At 48.8% G+C, this 19,888-nt stretch overlaps 1 protein-coding gene across 1 annotated transcript; it reads right to left on the reverse strand.

Moving 5' to 3' along the window:
- Positions 1–8,712: 8,712 nt before the first annotated feature.
- On the reverse strand, positions 8,713–17,625 carry LOC135826440 (neurofilament heavy polypeptide-like). The gene is made up of 5 exons (XM_065339050.1): positions 17,411–17,625; positions 16,997–17,124; positions 15,013–15,771; positions 11,758–12,045; positions 8,713–10,419 (listed from the first exon to the last, which is right to left on the reverse strand). The coding sequence occupies exons 1-5, from the start codon at positions 17,442–17,444 to the stop codon at positions 10,237–10,239; spliced, it is 1,392 nt and encodes a 463-aa protein (XP_065195122.1). The 5' UTR covers positions 17,445–17,625; the 3' UTR covers positions 8,713–10,236.
- Between the last annotated feature and the right edge of the window lie 2,263 nt (positions 17,626–19,888).

Raw genomic sequence — 19,888 nt, forward strand, 5'->3', positions numbered from 1 at the left:
GCAAAAGAAGACAGCACACTGCACAGGTTTGGTGCCGCCACGTGACGTGCCAGGCTACCAGCTAGAGTCTGTACACTGTACCGCAGCTAGCACAGTAGATCTACACTCTGAGTAGGCACTTCAGTCACGTGACAAGACCTGTCAAATTTTGCTGAGGTCTGAGTGCATACTTGCGTGGTATCAGCCAAGTGCATGCGCAAAACTGTACAGGTACGCACCATGCTTCGTTGTACGGGCATGTAGTTCAGTGCATCGCGCGTGCTGCTCTGACGTTCAGCTTTCAGTAGAGCCTACATACGTCATAGTGCGTACATTTTTACGACGTGCAGGTCATGTACACTTCCAGCAAAGAGTTTTTTCACAAGGAATTGTTGTTAGTACGCGTTGGAAACGTTGCCTATCGTCTTCAGCGTCGTGTTTCCATTCAGAAACAGTTGAGTTCTTGTTCACCAGGGTTTGCGCATAGCTGCGCAAGGAGGAAATATGGACGTAGATAGTGAGGAGAAGGGCTTGAGGCGAAGGAGAAAGATGCGTCGTCGTCCAACCTGAGCCAGTTTTCAAAGCGTGCTGAAAGCCAATGTTTGACCCTGTTGTGCTTGAACGGCTACTGATGTTTACGAACAACCAAACGGCACAGTAGCTACAGGAGAAATCCTCCGATGAGAGGGACACTTTGATCGACGCATCCAGGCGCGCTGCACCAAAATTCTGTTCGAATTTCGAGGCTCGCCAGCAGACAATTCATGACTGCTGTATGGAGCAAGTGAAGGAGAAGGATCAGGTAGCACACGCAAGAGAGAACAACATGAAAAGGAAAAGGATACTTTGACGGAGATCACGGCTGTAGGTGGACTCTGGATCTCGAAGGAGGCAGCACAGGAGCAGCTCTCAAAAATGTTCTGTGTCACTGACGAACGCCTTGCTCTCAATTCGCAGCGTCACTTCTGCAAGTTTGTTCTGCTGCAGAAGGTCCGAAGTAATTTAGTTTGCACTTTCTACTGGTACAAAGGAGCTGCCAATAGAGAAACTGGTTTCCAACATCGAACCTCTGTTTGAAGTGGCGTTAACGTGTGCACGTGCGTTGTGTATGCAGACATTCCGCTTTCAATTCATTTTGCGTATGCTATCTCTGTGTGCTTACCTTCTGAGTGCCAGAAGAATGTCTTTTATAGCATTTAGCAGCGGCAGTTGCCTGCATGCTGGTGAACTCTAGTCGATACTAGCTTATTTCACAGCAAACCGAAGCTGTTACTATGGGGTTGCCATGGGTTACTATGGGTTGCTATGGGGTTGCTATGGTGATTGTGGTAACAATTGCCGTATTCTGGACTATTGCGAACTTTGATCAGTATTTTGTTGATCCATAAACGGTTGTTGGTGTTTGTGAGAGACGTGTGTTTGAAAATGCCACTCTGAAGTTTCCGATGGTATATCTCTCGCTTGCGTACGGCAAGGGAAACTTGCCATATCACTGATTTCCTGATCCCGTTTCCATGGCGACTACAGGTGATGACGCACATTCTGCTTAGCTCCGTGAGAGAGAAGGTCGATCACTGCAGAATTGTGTCATTTTCAGTTGTCTTCTTGTATTCACGAAGTGAAAGAAGTACTGTGTTCAATGCTGTTAGTGCCGTGAACTGTTTATTAGTAGTCCTATCCGTTGTGTCCTGGGACGTGACACCGACAGGGGAAAGCTGGAGTGCGGAGACGTTAGCTGGCAAGCGAAAATCGTGACGAACCAAGTGCTGAAATCTTGGTTGGGACAAATCAAACGTTCAGCATTTACCTCAACCAAGGACCATGCCGTTTGCTCTTTCCACTTCCTGAAGATGGATGCGCTGCCTGCTGGAGACTCTCCTATCTCTCGTAACATCTTCTGAAGCCAGGTGAGACGACGAGTAGCGGAGATTAGCGAACGAAATAATGTCGTATGTTTTGAAATTTTTGCTGAACATTTCTCAGGAGAGATGGCGAATACCAAGCATCTTCTCCTAGTCTAGAGAAACCATTTCGTAGGCTACATTCCGCCTAGGGAAATGGCTGGGGAGGACACACTTGGAGGAGAACGAAGTGTGTGATCTTGTTTATGTTGTTCTTTGGTATTGCAATCTTATGTTTGACGAACATACGGCATGGTGCATAGTTGGTCGTTGAGTGCCTGCATGTGCATGTATAAGTGTGTGCTGATAAACACTTCCTATGCAAGAATCTGACACGCATGCTCTCTTTCTTTCTTGCAGTATGTGCGCACGTGTGTGCGTGCGTGTGTGTGTGTGTGTGTGTGTGTGTGTGAGAGAGAGAGAGAGAGTGTGTGTGTGTGTGTGTGCAGGAGCAGCGTGGAGCATGCCAGTGTGATCGCTGTGGCGTTCTTGCCCGTCACAAGTGTGTGGCTCAGCCCCCAACGACAGTGGAGCCGTGTTGTGGTGAATACTGTGTGTCCCGCGACCGCTGCTTCCGTTCGGTCCAGGGCAGGAATAGACACCGCTGCCGAAGCTCTCCCCGGCCGTACGTCAGTCTCGTGGCAGATGACCCGAACTCTCATTTTGTGTGTGTGTGTGTGTGTGTGTGTGTGTGTGTGTGTGTGGTGTATTTATGTGTGTTGCTCCCTACGTAGCCGGACAAACTCTTGTTTTTGTGTCCCGGGCGCCATGAGGCGGCGTTCTCCCATTCTCTCTCCACTGCCCCTCCGGGCCCACGTGGCTGTGACTCGACAGGGCAGGGCAAGTGTGTGTATCGCGCATGGTGTGTGCTGGCATGTCTGTATAAATATGTTGGACAAGAATTTGTTCACCCACAACGTTGACGGAAAACCATGCTAGGTGTTGCTGGAATGTATGGAGTCTGCGAGCACTTACAATAACTTGCGTCATGTCACAACAAAGAACGGTGCAGTGTTTGACCCTCATGTAAACATGATGGTGATGGTACCTCACCTAAGCTACCCATGAAGCTAGAAAGAACATCAGGTCAACAGAATTGTACCAGAGGAAAGCATCTATTGCCCGAACTTCTTCATATGAAATGAACAATATCCTTCTCCATAGAGACAACATGCAGATGAAGTGTATGGACAAATAATATATAAATAGGCCATTCACTGAGGGCATGGAATGATCTCTACGTGTAGATTGGATAGACACATGCACGTCTGCAAGGAAAGCATTTGTTCATGGGTTAGTTCATGGGCTGATTGAGTTCACATGGACTACAAAAGTTCATAATTATAATGCCATCTCTCCTGAGCAGCAAAATTTCAAAACATACGACATTATTTCGTTCGCTAATCTCCGCTACTCGTCGTCTCACCTAGCTTCAGAAGATGTTACGAGAGATAGGAGAGTCTCCAGCAGGTAGCGCATCCATCTTCAGGAAGTGGAAAGAGCAAACGGCATGGTCCTTGGTTGAGGTAAATGCTGAACGTTTGATTTGTCCCAACCAAGATTTCAGCACTTGGTTTGTCACGATTTTCGCTTGCCAGCTAACGTCTCCGCACTCCAGCTTTCCCCTGTCGGTGTCACGTCCCAGTACACAACGGATAGGACTACTAATAAACAGTTCACGGCACTAACAGCATTGAACACAGTACTTCTTTCACTTCGTGAATACAAGAAGACAACTGAAAATGACACAATTCTGCAGTGATCGACCTTCTCTCTCACGGAGCTAAGCAGAATGTGCGTCATCACCTGTAGTCGCCATGGAAACGGGATCAGGAAATCAGTGATATGGCAAGTTTCCCTTGCCGTACGCAAGCGAGAGATAATATACCATCGGAACCGATATCCAATTGTCTTTCATCTGAGCCCTACTTGAAAAATCGATGCACTTCCCCTTTAAAGGGGAAGTATACCCTAAAATCAAATTTTCACCAGTTGTAGTCTTCTGGGCGCTGAGTCGAATGGTCTTGGTCCGAGGAAGCTGCGACGCTCCCTTCCTACTTGAATCCCAATCGAACTCGCGCACTTCCACCGAAACTGGGTGACTGCGCCCTACTAGATGGGGATTTGTATGCAAAATGTCACTAAAAGCGCCATTTCGTTCTTATAAAAGCACGGATGACCGCGATTGGCCCATATGTTGTAGTCTTTTGGACGCTGAGTCGACTGGTTTTGGTCCGAAAAGGCTGCGATGCAGCGTTCCTCCTTTATTCCCAATCGAACATGGTTGAACAAGCGGTCACGTGCTCCTGGGTGCCCAAATCACCTGGTCACCGCGCCAGCAGGTGACAAATTTCACACCAAGGTTCAACTCGAGTTCAACTCGAGTGACAGGACTGCACCCAAAAAAGGTCAAACAGGCTAGTAAGTTGTACCCTGCAGGCACGGTGACCAGGTGACTGGTGTACGCAGGAGCACGTGACCGCTTGTTCAACCATGTTCGATTGGGAATAAAGGAGGAACGCTGCATCGCAGCCTTTTCGGACCAAAACCAGTCGATTCAGCGTCCAAAAGACTACAACATATGGGCCAATCGCGGTCATCCGTGCTTTTATAAGAACGAAATGGCGCTTTTAGTGACATTTTGCATACAAATCCCCATCTAGTAGGGCGCAGTCACCCAGTTTCGGTGGAAGTGCGCGAGTTCGATTGGGATTCAAGTAGGAAGGGAGCGTCGCAGCTTCCTCGGACCAAGACCATTCGACTCAGCACCCAGAAGACTACAACTGGTGAAAATTTGATTTTAGGGTATACTTCCCCTTTAAGGTACTAGTACTCTTTTCGCGGCTGTATCTGGGCCGACCGCACAAGAAGAGGCATTACTTTGGTCCCACACAAGCAAATCACTCCAAATTTTCTCCACACACAGATGAAAGGGTAGTGATTGCAGCAGCAGAAAATATATTGTCATGCTTTGCGAGATCCTTGGAAAATGTAAATCAGAATGTACACATTCTGTCGATATGACGGGCTACACATTTTCTTAAAAAAATGTCCAGGAAAAGACTATTTGATGGGTCCAAATTTGTTGGATCCAAACCATCTAGGTCTGGGGAAGGGCACCTGGGTCAGCAGAAGTCCATCCAAAGGAACAAAGGACGCACAATACACCTTATAAAACAACGTATATAATACGCGACCGTGTTGCAACATTTGAGAGAGGGCAAAGATTGTTCTAGTTAAAGTGTTGCTCTTGAAAACACCCAGGTGCCCTAGGCCTGGGCATCACCTTTCCAAAAATGTATACTTTGGGGGGTGTCCAGACACTTTATCCAAGAGAAAACTTCAGAAAACACACTCGCAGTAGGCTAAAAACAGTGAAAAAAAGGGGTCCAAAACAGACAAAAATGCAGGCATAAGCTGTAATGTCAGCAACAAAACCTCACCAAACCAAGCTAAAATCCACCAGCCTCATATGTGACACCTTCTTGCTCTGTTCTTTGCTCTTCCCAGCCCTTTTTCTTTCTTCTCCTCTTCTTTCTTGTGCTTTTTTGCAATGCTGAACTGGCCACTTCGGCATGTGCAATGCGGTCCGTATCCTCCTTCTTCAGTGCCTTGATGGTGTTATGGCCAACAGAACACGACATTTCTCTTAAGAACTTGACAAGGGCTCATGGCACCATCATTGAAAGTGCATGTAGCAAGATTTGCAGCGAGCTCCACCAAACAGCGACCTGCATTGACTTCCTTCGGGCACATGCGCCACACGACACCATTGAATGCTTCTTTGGCATTTTGTGTGGCACCAAGCAAGCACCGTTTCAGAAGTGCCTGGTCTGCCAGTCTTCGGTAAACAGGCACCAGCAACTTGTAGATGGCCTCTGGCTTCGGGATTTTCTGCTAACAGCTGCTGGGCAGCGTAGTTGCGGCTTTTCTCGCCAACCGTGTGTGCAGCCTCAATTGCAGCTTGTTGGTGTTTCTGGAAGTTCGTCTTGTTGACAGGCTTGGGGAGGTCCATAATGGCACAGAATTTCTGGAGACCAGAGTGTCCTCGGCCAATGGGCCTGGCAGCTAAAACGGAGCATCGGTTGACGTCAAAAAATCTTGTTCTTATGGACGATGAAAACTTGACATTAGCACCAGGACATGATTCTGATGAACAGGATATGACCATGTGTGATCCTAAGCCTTGCTGTCTCTCCTTTTCCAAAATGATACCGCCAACTTTACAAACTGCACACACATTTCAGCAGAATCTCCTGCAGCTGCTCCAAGTCGAAAATACGTTTCCCGCACCAGTATGGGGCTCATCAGCCTCGAAACAATCACTGTCATCACTGCTGTCACTCGTGTCTGGGTTCGAGGTCAGTGAGGTATCAGACTCCGTTCCAACATCGCCATCGCTGTCTGATGTCTCCTGCTCCCACCAGGGTTTGCACCCGACGAGCTTTGCAAATGAAGAGCTACGTCCAATATCTTCTGGCTCCGCTTCCACAGGAACAGGGTTAGGATCGGGAGCTGTTTCAGGCTTCTTTCCATAATATTTCTTCTTTTTGGCAACGTAGTATCTACCTTTCCATTTTTTTGTTTCCCATCTTCAAGCTCGATCAGCGAGTGCAGAATAGTTGCTGTTTGTGATGCAAAAAGCGCAAGGGAACCCAGTTTTTACGCTGGGTCGCCATTTTGTGCAGTCATGGTAACGAATATTTGAATTTTTGCCACGTGGCATGAGTACTCATTTTTGCTCTTCTGACAGCTAGCATGGTCACGCTGCAGTGCGTACATCGTACATACCCACGCACTTCACTGGCCTGTAACTCTGCAAAGACTGTGCCGATTCGCCTCAAATTTTGGATTCCACAGGTTCAGGGCCTTGTGCGTCCACTGAAAGAGTCAAAAAAGCCGATTTCTAAACTTCGATTTTTGACCCTACAAAGGAGTACTAGTACCTTAATAATAATAATAATGATGCTGTTGATACCACAAATTGTATTGCTTTGGCCTCATGCAATTGCCTCTCTTCAACCCTTCATATCTCACTTGTATCTTTGTGGATTTCAATGAAATTTTGTGTGTGACCTCGTGATACCCACCACTGTCGATTTACGATGCTAAACCTGGGAGAAACCCGACTTGAAAAAACCGGCTGAAGTGCCTACTCTGAGACTGTACTCTGTAGTTGGTCCGGTACATCAAAGTCATCATACTAGCGAGGTTTTGCATTCCGAAATTCGGCAAAAAGATTCGGCACGCGGGAGCGAGGTCGAAAATGCACACGAAGATTCGGAGTGTTTGTTCGGAAAAAGCTCACTTTGCCGAAAATATTTTTCGGATGCATTTTCTTGTAGAAGAGCGCTAGCGCGTGATTTATTCAAAGAGGTTTCTTATCTCGGCATCGCTTAGCAGGCGTCTTTGGCGACATAGCATCGTCAGCTACCTCTGATTGCTCCTCTCCACTGCTCCTCTCCACTGCACATGCCTGTCGACTCTCTTTCGCCTGGAGTGTCCTCACCGTCATCTGTGTGGCTGAAAAGACTATGGCGACACGCATAAAATTTGACTTGGCCATGGAGTTGGTTTTTCTGAGGCGACTGAGGAGGCAGGTTTGGCCCTCGACTCTTTGGGCGATCAAAGTTCGTTGGAATCAGCAAGAAAAGGAGCACGGGACAGGACGTTGCTGATGCTGGGGCTCACGAAATGAAAACACATCATTTTCGACTTGCAAAACAAACGTTGGAGCGAAAATTCGACATTTTGATGTTCGACAAATGACCGAAGAACGCTGTACCGAAATTCGGAATGCAAAACCTCACTACTGAGTACTGTTGTGGACATGGAAATCCGGTCGCACGTCTTGCGGCCCCGGCCCCAGGGTGCTGGCCATGCAATAAGCGGTACACACATGCATTTTTTATGCGCTGCATGCAGCGCGCTAGTCGCATCGGATCAACATGTGCCCTGCACGCAGCGTTCTGTACGCGCTGGGGGGGGGGGGGGGGGGGGGCGGCCCCGCGGTCGGATTTCCATGTCTACGACAGTACATGACTGATGACAGGCTAGCGGAGTAGCGCCCTACCCGGTAATTATTTTTTCTCGCTGCGTCCTTCCCCTACCCCGCTGGGATATACTTGGTACATGTACATCAACTAGCTGGGAGTGGGAGTCTCCTACTGTCCTAGATCCTAGCTCTGTCTTGAAAACAACAGTCATGTAGCCATGACAATCATCAGACTATCAGTCATTTGTACCCAAAGTCAAAGCAGCCGAAGAGAACATAGACAACAGGCATTGCAGTTGTAACGTTGAGTATCTTGCACCCAGCACAGTGGCACGCAGCCAAGTCTTTCTGGTCAACAGCTTTTCGTGCCCATTCTCATCCTCCATCCACATCGCCAGCAGGCATACTTTACGTAAAAATAATAAAATAGAATACACTGTGATCAGAGATGAAGCCGAGGCGCTGGACCAGCACCTAACGTTAGTGCAGCCAAGTGCATGAGTTCGTGTCATAATATTCGCACCAAAATCATTGATGAAATGACCTCAATGGCATTCCATTACTCAATGACACACTTCCCATCTCCCCTCTCCACACAAAAACAAACAGGCACACACACACACACACACGCGCGCGCACACACACACACACACACACACACAACACACACACGCGCACACACACACACACACACACACACACAACACACACACGCGCACACACACACACACACACACACACACACACAAACACACACACGCGCACACACACACACACACGCGCACACACACACACACGCACACACACACGCGCACACACACGCGCACAAGGCTTGCATAACTGTACACATGCTCGTTGTGAGCATAACAGAAGAGAACATCTGACCACAGTAGACAAAAAAATCACAGGAACACGCAACGAAAACGATAAAAAATAATTCATATTGATCTGACATTGTTCCAGAGGACCACTAAGCACTGATCAGCTAGCTTGGAGAGAAACAAAACGGACACACAGTCTCAGCAGGGAGTCAACTGGGGAGGTATCTGTGGAGGCAGGCAAGCGAAAGAGCGGCTCTAGAAAGTACTGGTTGCCAGTATCAACAGAAAAGAGAGTAATGTTTACACATTTGCGTGAGAGAGAGGAGAGAGACAAAAATGAGTTTAGCACAACAATACACAGCATGTGTTGAGATCATGAGAGGGAGAGAGAAAGTGTGTGTAGAGAAAACGTATAGCTGTATTCAAGTGAGAGATAGAGAGAGTCAAGGTCAGGGCTGCCAGTAGCTGAGAGTATGGAACAAAATATCATTTTGGACTATGTGAAACTGAGTGAGATACTTCACAACAGAGAGGCATTCAGCTAGCAAGACAGTACGAGTGGCATCAAAACGGACGTGCAGAGAGGATATTTTCGATATGACGGAGCTTGTGTGGAGTGAAGAAAAAGAAAGATATTTAGACTGTCAGTTGGGTTGGAAAGCACATCTGTGTATGCATATTCTCACTGTATTGTGCTCAGACTGGAGCATTCATGGAGACGATCGTTCGGAACTGTACAATAAACACAACAGTCGTTCAACTCAACGTGTATGATTTGATCTGTCAGGTAGGTTGGTCCGTGGCGGTGCCATTGCCGCTGCACTGCCACATGCACACGTGCATGGTCCTGCCGTGGAGAGGCGCGGAAACAAGGCCTGCACCGCGCCGAGAACGGACACAGCACTAGCCCGGAGAATGATACGCTCACCGGTGGTTCGGCACGCTCTCAACTGGCACAACATGGAGGACACGGCTAATATAGTCGCAATGGAATCGGCGCAATACACTACCTCCGCCAGAGATGGATTATTCTGGCGAACTGCTTCTACAGTGGTATCGGTATGCTTGTACTTATCTCATCATCAACAGGCGTAGGGTGGTTCATTGCGATGGTAACTGCTTCCACAGAGGTCAACGGGTGTATGGTGATTCATAGCGATGGGAACTGCTTCTAGGTATCGGATCATCAACAGATCTAGGGTGGATCATACGAACGGGACCTGCTCAGTACACAATGGTATCTGGTCGTCGTCAACAGGTGCAGGGTGGTTCACAGGGACGGGGACTGCTTAAAAGCAGTCTCCGTCTCGAGTTCGTCACGTCTAGTTGTGTTTCCGTAGTCGTCTCGTAATAAATCGTCTTCCAGGTGTGATTTCATTCGTTCACTATTAAAGTGTGGAGATGGCACAGGGCTGGGAGCAGGACAGAAAATCCAGTGAGGAGACATCTACAGAGGTATAATCTGATCATCAAGAGGTCACGGTAGGGTAGTTAACTTCAACGGGATGGGTTCACGGTGTCGGCCAGAAAATCAGCGGCATCACGAGTCGCGCGGACGACTCCATGGAATGCGCTTGGTCTCGATGCACGTGTCGCACACCCACTCCGCGTCCACCTCCGCCGTCAGCAGGTTGTAGGCGAGAACAGACATGCCGGTGCACTGCCGGTGGTACCAGCGCTCGCAGCCGATCTCGCACAGCGTCGCCTCGTCGTCGTCCTTGACCTGTGCGCGCGGTTGGATCCGGGATGAGCGTGCAGAAACAAAAGCCGTGCATGCACAGGAGCACACGGACACGCACACACACAAAAACAAAAAAGAACAATTAGCAACGCACGGATCCAAGTATAAACACGTCCACACACACACACACACACACACACACACACACACACACGCATGCACACACACACACACACGCATGCACACAAACACACACACACACGCACACACACACACACACACACACACACACACACACACACACACACACACACACACACAAGTACCAAAAGAGGGGCCCCACCTCGAAATTTTGATTCCATGCCATTTCAAGTTCAGCGCCAACCAGGTGAGCGCAACTGTTTCAGCGCCGTGAACCTAAGCGCCACATACTTCAGCGCCGAATACTTCAGCGCTAGCAGATAAGTGCCGAATATCTCAGCTTCACATAAGTCAGCGCCATATATTTCAGCACCAAATGCGTCAACACAACAGATTTCAGCGTCATGTTTCTCAGCACCAATTAATTATACAATGCATGTATGAACATCGCCTGTAATGACTATTATTGTCTAAGTAATGACTTCGCGCTGCACTTTATTGCGCTGTACTTGATCGCGCTGTACTTGATCGCGCTGAACTTCTTCGCGCTGTAAATGACCGCGAATTACTTTTTCTCGCTGAGTTGCTGGCGCTGTACTTTACCGCATTGATAGTCATGGGGCTGAAGAAGCAGGCGCTGTGAAATCATGCTCTGGAATATATCGCGCTGAAACGGTGGCGCTGAAGTGGCAAGTCACACTTGATTTTACAGCCAGGGAAAGGAAAATCGTAGGGCAAAGTGCAACTAATTTGTACGGAGTGAGAACCTTAGTGCACTATCAAACGCCACCATTAGCATGTTCTTGTGTGGAGCTCTCAGGTAAACTGGGTTCGGATTGAGTGCACAGCGTGCAATTTCTGTACAATTGCGTGTAATTTGACCCACAGCCAGTACACCACCTTCACAGCACGACCACAAAAGGACGAGTTTGTGGGACACTCTCGCCACACTTTTGCGGTATCACTACTTTAAAACACATGCACATACGCATGTACAGACAAATACACGTACACATACACGTACACATACACATGCACCAATGCAACATGCATTGTACATATGCACAAACGCGTGCACACATCCGCACATGTGCAGATGGCCTTGCGCACCCACAGTGACGCTTGCAGCTCAGACAAAACACAAGCGCTCGCAACTCAGACAAAACGCACGCGCTCGCAGCCAAACAACACACACACACACAGAGAACACTTTTAGCAGCAGCAGCAGTGCCGACTAACCTCCTTCTTGCACATGCCGCACGGAAACTTGACCTGCTCCGCGTTCGGCGCCTCGATTTCGGCAATCGGCGCCCGCACCAGGCCCACACCTTCCGGCGGGGGTCGAGAAGACGTTCCCGGACGCTGCGGGGCTGCAGACTTTGCGGACGAGCTGGCTGTGGGGAACGTCGACGATGCCAGCGGCACTTTGGGCAGAGCAGCAGCGGCGGTGCCACCGTGACTCTTGCCTGACACGTCCATACTCTTCAGCGGCGAGGAGAGCGCACTGCCAGTCACCTTGGACAGCACCTGTGGGAGAGAACACACGGCGGCAGCACACAAAACACCACAACCAGTGATTGCGTGCATACACGGAAACCTGGTGTAAACGACCTCTGTGTTTAGCAACCACCTGCTCTTAACGACCGTTTTTCCATGCACCGACAGTTCTACACAGACACAGCGGGACCTGGTTCTAAAGACTACCTGGTTTTAACAACCGCTTTTGCTTGCACCGTGGGGTGGTCACTTAAACCAGGTTTTACTGTACACAGAAACATGTCAAGGGCGACGGCACAACAAATTCCACGGTTCGCGCCAGACTCGGCCAGAGGCCGAGTTTTCCGCATCCGTAGGAACGGCACCACCCTTCAAGGATCAAGGCGCAGATGCAGCTCCTAAAGCGGTGTGAGGTGAGGAGATCAGACCGAAAATCCCATTCACTGCATCCACGACCGCGCAAGGGACATAACAAATGTGGTCCCCAGGCGCGTGCACCGTATGAGTTTTTTGGTGTCTGGAAACCACCTTTTTTCGGGCAATCTTGCCAAAGGAAAAGCGTGCCTAAGATCGTACTGGATTGGTCATCTTGCATACGCGTCGATCGACGCGACGGGCAGTTTACAGTACAGTGACTATGTCCTTATTTCGAAGTCAGAGAGAGAGAGAGTTGCTTTGCATGCAGTTCAAAATACATTATTCTCTCTTTCTTCAGTGGAGAGTAGCCACAGAGAGATCGATCTCTACTGCGGCTCTGGTTCGCTCCTGGATTGGCGATGACGTCCAAGAAAGCCGTTTTGTCTCGAAATTTGAGTCAAGCACGCGCGATGCAAGTCAGTTCAAGGATATGATTGACGATATCTCCTTCCAAACTGTTGACTCAAATCGAGATGACAGCCTTTCGTTCTCGCTCATGTGCGCAGCAGAGATGTTCGTCAAAAACGGTGTCGACTGGAAGACGTAAAAATGTGCGTCCATGATCCACTTGCGCTGCTCCGGCCGCGACTCAAGGACGCGGGGCTTCGCTTTTCTCCCGCGAGCTTCCATCGAAGCAAGGTCCATAACTCTTTATTGAAATCATGTGGAACGTTGCCAATACATGCCGAAAACTTCGTCATAAGAACAGAAAGAAAGATACGTCGAATGTAAGCAGTGTTTTGATGAAACAAACATGCCTGCATGGTGTGGACTAGTGAAGTACCATAGACAAAAAAAACAACAACAAAAAAAAAAAAAACAACAACAACAAAAGGAATAGAATGGTATGCTGAGCTTGGGTTGGCTGTGACTCCGAGTTTCACGCCTGTGGCGATCATCAGACAGCAACGATTACAAAAACTCAATGAATGTTCTTGATATAGTGTGGTAAGGTACTTATAAGTTATAGACTGTAGTGTATACATGTAGCCTGGGCGGCTAGGCCTATCAAACCTTTAGGCTTTACGGCAGGTTCAATATGACAAACATGTATATGAATACAGTCATTGACTTCTGCACCCTCTTTGCAAATAGTTTTATCCTGCTACCGGTTATGCATGTACCAACATTTCCATGTAACATCGTCTCCTCCCTCCATTCCTCATTACTCTTATTTCTGTCCTTTCTACCCCTGTACCTGGTTCCCTCTCTGACGCGTTTGTGCCGGCATGATCTGATGGCAGCAGTCGGACGAGCCCCGCATCTCATCAGCACCAGTGTTCATTGGTGCCCTGCACCCCTGATATTGAGTCCCCCCCCCCCCCCCAGCCTCCTCCCTAGCCCTCGCCGTTATCTCCGACGGGATGTTCGGGGATGCGCATGTGCATAAATACATAATTATACAGTGGGTCCAGAAAAAATCTACCAACTCTAGAAACCCCCCTTTCAAGACTCGGTGCACGCCACTGGTCCCGTGTACAAGTGGTCTCCTTTTCCAGGATCACTTGACTGGAAATAACATCCCTTGGAGCAGACTGTAGTGGTCTTCTGGGACAGGTGGTCGCCTTATCAGAGTGGTTGCCACAACCAGTGAATACATGTACAGCCAACTTCGCTTATAACGACACTCGGCGGGGCATCAAAAAGGTGTCATTATTCGCGAAGTGCCGTTATACCCGAAGTCTCATTTTGTGGATTACAGTGGGATGGGACTTTGCTCTGGGCATGGAAATTATGTCGTTATTCGCGAATTGTCGTTATATCCGCAGTCGTTATTTCCGAAGTTGACTATATACACATTGTACACACAGGAACCTTGACTGTAGATCAAAAAGCCCGATGCCCGACATGCAGAGCTTCAATAAACGAAAATCCAGTGGCACGAAAAAAACATACACATACAGACATGCAAACACACATACACACACCACACACACACACACGCACACATACACACACACACACACACACACACACACACACACACACACACACACACACACACACACACACACACAGTCAAACAGCGGACATAAAGGCTCCGTGGCTGTAACTCGGAGTTTCATGTACAAGGGCAAAATCATCAAGAAGTCAGGGACCACAATGCATCAAAACAGTGAGCCAACGGCTTACAGTATTGCAACACGGTCTATTTTAAAATTAACTCAGGGGCGTGGGAAGGTATTTTACTATGGTACGGTCAGCCATCTGAAGTACAGTTTATTCGTGGGGGAGTGGTGGCTGAGCCGAACAATTTGGAAATTTAGAGTCCAGATCAGTGCATTGTATTGATTCACGGGGTACCTGGGGCTAAAGGTGGTACGGTCAATACCGTAGTGACCGTACCATGTCCGACGCCCCTGCAACTTTCCTCTAATACTACAGTCGTGACCAAAGAAATCCAACCTACGTGCCGAAAGCAGCACCAAGGCTCATGCGGGCCCTGCGACCCTCGGATCAGTTTCGGGAACATGCATGATATAATTGAAATGGAAATGAGGCGCTACTCGTGACTAACGGGTCGGATTTCTTTGGACGCGGCCGTAGATTGAAAGCCATGCTGTGCCGTTATTGCCCTACCTTTGTGTTTGTCGACGTCAGCTGCGAATGTGCAGACACACCGTTTCCTCCATTGCTGCTGTTGCCGGCGGCGGCGGCAGCGGCGGTGGTGGAGGTAGTAGCATGCGGTTTGGCTGGACTGGGGGACTTGGCCGATGCAGCCGCCGCTGGAGACTTTGCCTTGGCTGCAGGTGGTGCCTTGCGCCCTCCCGCCGCCGCCGACGACTGGGACGATGGAGGAGGCGATTTGGCGGCTGCCGCAGCTGCTGGAGCTTTCGTTCGCTTGGCTGCTGGCTTGCGCGACTTGGCCGACGGCGTGGATTTGGAAGCGCTCGATTCCGACTCGTCCGAGAATGAAGAACTTACTTCCGAAGGGGAAGATGGTTGAGGTGAGGACGACGATGATGAAGATGAAAACGTGGGTTTTCGGATGTCTCTACTCCTCATCTTAGACGCCGGTTGTTTCTTAGGTGTTTTCGCTGGTGTCTTTCCGGACGTTTCCTTGGCACTAGGCGGTGATTTAGCCGCTGCCTTTGACGGCGTCTTAGCCGAACCTGGTCTTTTCGATGGAGCTGCTGATTTAGAAGGAGCAGGTGACTTGGAAGCGGCTGGCGCCTTCAGAGGCGTTGGTGGCTTGGACGGTGTGGACGCTTTAGATCCGGGCTTCTGCTGTGCCGCCTTTGAGGACGGTGGAGAGGACTCTTGCGGCGATGCCAGCGGCAGTGATTGCGGACCTTTCGGCTTAGTGGCACTGGCGCGACCTGACGAACTGTCTGGTTTCTGCATGTACACAGGACGATTAAAAAAAAGAAGACACAATACAACACATTTTACCAGCCAGTGGGAACGCTAGAGGTTGAGGCTCAACTTGTCATTGCCAGTGACAAGACACAACGACGCGGATCTCAGGGTTTACATTTACAATACTGCAAGAATTGAACCCTCGAATGAGGCACAAAGTTCAACATTTTAACAAGAAAAAAAAGCCATCGCCAACTGAAGCAACGTTACTCATACGTAACTAGTATGCTACTCCTTCTCTCCTCTATACAGTAAAACCTGTGACTAAAGACCACCCCTCGGGGCCAGAGAAAGCGGTCTTTAGTGGCAGGTGGCCCTTAGTTAGAGGTTTGCACCGCACAACCATGAATGTGAGACCATCCGTGCCTGGCGAAGTGGTCTGTAGTACCAGGTTGGTCGCTTGTCACGGTGGTCTTTAGTTACAGGTTTTACTGCACTAAAGAATAACAGACGGCTGTGTCAGGGCAGGGTCGTTGAACTTTATGCTTGCTTACTAGTGTTGGGACATTTTGGAAAACGTTAAAGCCCGTGCTTGTCTTGGTTTCGCTCACCTTCCCCTCCTCATGGAATATTTCAATAACTTAGAACCTTCCAAGTTGGAAGGCTGTTGGAGTGCGCACCCAAGATTTGCTAGAGCCGTTAGCCAGTTAGTTGTAGAACGTCAGTACCGTCGGTCAGTGTCGTGCAATGTTATCGCATGAGCTGGTTGTTTAGTAACTGGGGGTGTTAGTGGACATTATAGCATAACTTGTAGTTCCTTGGTCTTTTTCTTTTCTATAAAGTTAAAAAATCATTTAACCCGTCAAACGCTCAGCTCTTACAATATACAGTCGGATTTTCATCGAGCACGCCGTGACTTGCAAAAGAGTTAGGACGCACGTGGTGAGGTTCTGGTTGTCTGGCATAGATCATTGGTTGGCACACACTCGCCTTTGCTGATACCGACAATTAGCAGTGAGTGGGGCCAAGATTCATTTTTTTTCATTCCACATAAACGTTAAAAAAAAAGGCTAAATCAATCAATCACTTTGCAAAAAAATCAATCAATTGCAGGTATCTCCCAGTGGTGTTCATTGGACCAGAATCGATAAGAAGAAGTCCCAATACGGAGATATGGATTCAATCAGCACCACGATTTATAAGGAAATGATCCAGTGCCAATAGAGATTACGAATTCTGCAAACGTGAACATCTTGGGACTTACCTTTTGCGGCGTCGATTTGGCTGGCGTCTTTCGCCGCTTCGCAGGCGGTTCAACAGCGGCTGAGGGCTTGGAGGCAATTTCCTCCTCCGGAGTAGACGCTTCGTCTGGCTCTGGCTGCGGCGCTTTCCCTACACACATACACGTTCGTTCCCACCAAATGTTTGCACACGTCCAAGCCAAGAATAATAATGTGTAGCAAAACAGCACACGTCCCGGTGGATACCTTTGCTCTGCCACGACAGAAATGTTCGTTTTTCTATGCACGCGCACATGCAATACGAACACAGCCGAGTCGTACAAACCCTAGGGAATTACAATATTTGCTACACAACGATTGTACAACTCTCAAGATAATATCTTGAGAGATTATCATCATTTCCAAACCTATTCACTAGCAGCTAAATATCGACTTACGCTTCACAGCTGAAGATCGCGAGGCTCGCGGCATTTTCCACTTGCTGTTGTTGCCTTCGATTTTTTACACACAGGTAACACCACTAACGGGACCGGACACGCTACGTACGAATCAGTTCACAGGACGTTCACAAAATACAAGACCGCGACGACAAAACAACACAACCAAAATTTTCTCTTGTGCTAAAAAGTGAACTTTTTTCTTCTTTGGCTATGGCCTTGCATGGTACTTTTATACTACAACAGTAGGCACTACGAGTACAAGACTGAGTCCAAAATGCATGAGAGCGCTAGCGCAGCTAGCAAAGCCTGTCTGTACTGTACGTACTGTAGTACAGTAGTCACTACTGAGTCTGTACTCTGTAGTGTAGTCAGGTGTGTAGCTCTGGTCTGCTGCCATGCCAATGATGCCACCAAGAGTAAGAGTCTAAGCTAGAGTCAGACTCGGCAAGAAGAAAATGATCAGCTGTAGCACCTACTCCACTTTTAAAGTTTTATGTTTAGGCCAAACTAAAAAAGATGTGTGGTTCGACTCACCCGACCGACCGTAGCCCGACCGTAACTTTTTTTCGGCGGGCTGTCGTGTGACTGACGTACGTACGTGGACTGAACACGTCCACGTCTACGTGCTGTGCGGCGTGAGTCTGCGGACGCAGGCGGCTCCTTTTGGACTTGACTTGTAGTTGTACTGCAGTGCAGTGCAGTGAGTGGTAGGTCTACGACTGCTGCCTTTAGTCCATCGGCCAAGTCTCAAAATCGAAAGTGGTGATGCACTGAGCTTCCAACTAAACGCGACCATACCCAGCACGTAGAGAATATATCAGAGAACACTATTCCGTTTGTTGGACGTGCCGAATTCAGTCCAGGGCGTCGATACGAAGCGTTCTTCGTCGCCGAGTTTTTTACTGTGCGCTCCATTTGAGAGTGCGCAGAGTTCTGATCGAGAGTTTTTTGAGCAGATTTTCAAATTTTTGAGGCTGTCAGCTGACAGCTGTCAACCAGCACTTAGTATGTGACAGGCAATAGGTTTTGGTGCCTCCGTATGCCTTCTAATAAGTTAGTTCTATCTTCCTTCGTTTCACTTCGCTGCTTCGCCCACTACCTCAGGAGATGACAGCGTACCTGCACTAGTCAGCTCTCGCTAACCCTGTCTCTCTTTCTCCGTCTTAGCGCTCGTCATTCGTGTCCTTCTGCTGGGGCGAGCTTGATACTGTTGTGTCGTAGTTTTTAGGCAATAGTGGCTGTTGTTCGCGTGACGATCAGGATTTATGGAGAAAGACGACGACTCGCCAAGTTCCCATGCAGCCACAGACGGCGTAGCAATTCTTACCGCCAACCCTTCGAGCAACGGAACCGGCCTGAGTTGGAAATCGTGTCTGTGTAATTGTGCCACGATACGGATGAAACACACAGGCTCACATGTGACGAGATGAAGATAATCTCAACAGGCTGACGGAAATCCAACAGGCTCACGGGAACGCTGCAGTTATGGTCGGAGACGCGGAGTTATTTAGTCACTGGTAAATGTTGCATCGAGTGCTGTGTGCTCTAACACAATTGTAAAAATCATGAAAAAGCGAAAATAATGCAATGGTGGGGCTGAGTGGTGTTCTGTGGAGGAGACGTCGCTGTCTCAGTATTCAACGCCGGACCCTGTATTTCAAGTCTGTGGTCATGCTCGATCATAAGATCCTGTATGGCTCCAGTGCCTTCTCAGCATTGTTGGCGGGTAAGCACCTGGATCGTGTCCAAGTACTGCGGCTCTGTTGGCTTGAGGGACGTACGGGTGCTCGCCGTGCACCCCTGCCGGCAATCTGCTAGTGAAGCTTGGTACCTACTGAGTCCGGGAGATTTTCATCCAGAAGCTGATCTTCCTAGGCTGGAGCTGCTGCTACTCCTGTGCTAGCCCTCAACCACTGGCGCTCCTACTCGGCTCCAGTGTGGGCCATTAACCACCCTGCCCGATTTCGCACTGTTGCTATTCCACACCGTCAGCATTTAACTCTGAGGTCAGACCTTGATCCCTCCCACCATATGCTATCTGTCTGTCTGCCTCTCTCTCACACACAGATGTGCACGCATACACACATGCACACACAGTGGCACAAACATACACATAGCCAAATTCTCTGTGTTTGGTGATCATCATCTGTTTTCTGGTGTGCAAGCTCACCTCTGATGCCGATTACTTCCTTGCTTAGACCCGGTCTGCTATTAGACCAGTCTGCTCTCCCTTCACTCGCTTGTAAATCCTACTTGGAGCAGTAAGGTTGTGTCACTGCTCCTACTGATGTCATTGTTGTGAAAGCAATATCATCGCCATTGGTGGTAATTTTCCACCGTGCATGAATCATTAACAATCATCATCTATGTGTCACGGCCCAACCATCCTCGTAACTCCCCTCGTCGTGACTAGTGCTGTACCGTTGAAACCTACTTTGCTTCAGTGTATATTCGCTCCAAAGCTCTTGTTTTGTT

The sequence above is a fragment of the Sycon ciliatum genome, chromosome 10 (genome assembly GCF_964019385.1).
Source record: "Sycon ciliatum chromosome 10, ocSycCili1.1, whole genome shotgun sequence".
Taxonomy (NCBI): domain Eukaryota; kingdom Metazoa; phylum Porifera; class Calcarea; order Leucosolenida; family Sycettidae; genus Sycon; species Sycon ciliatum.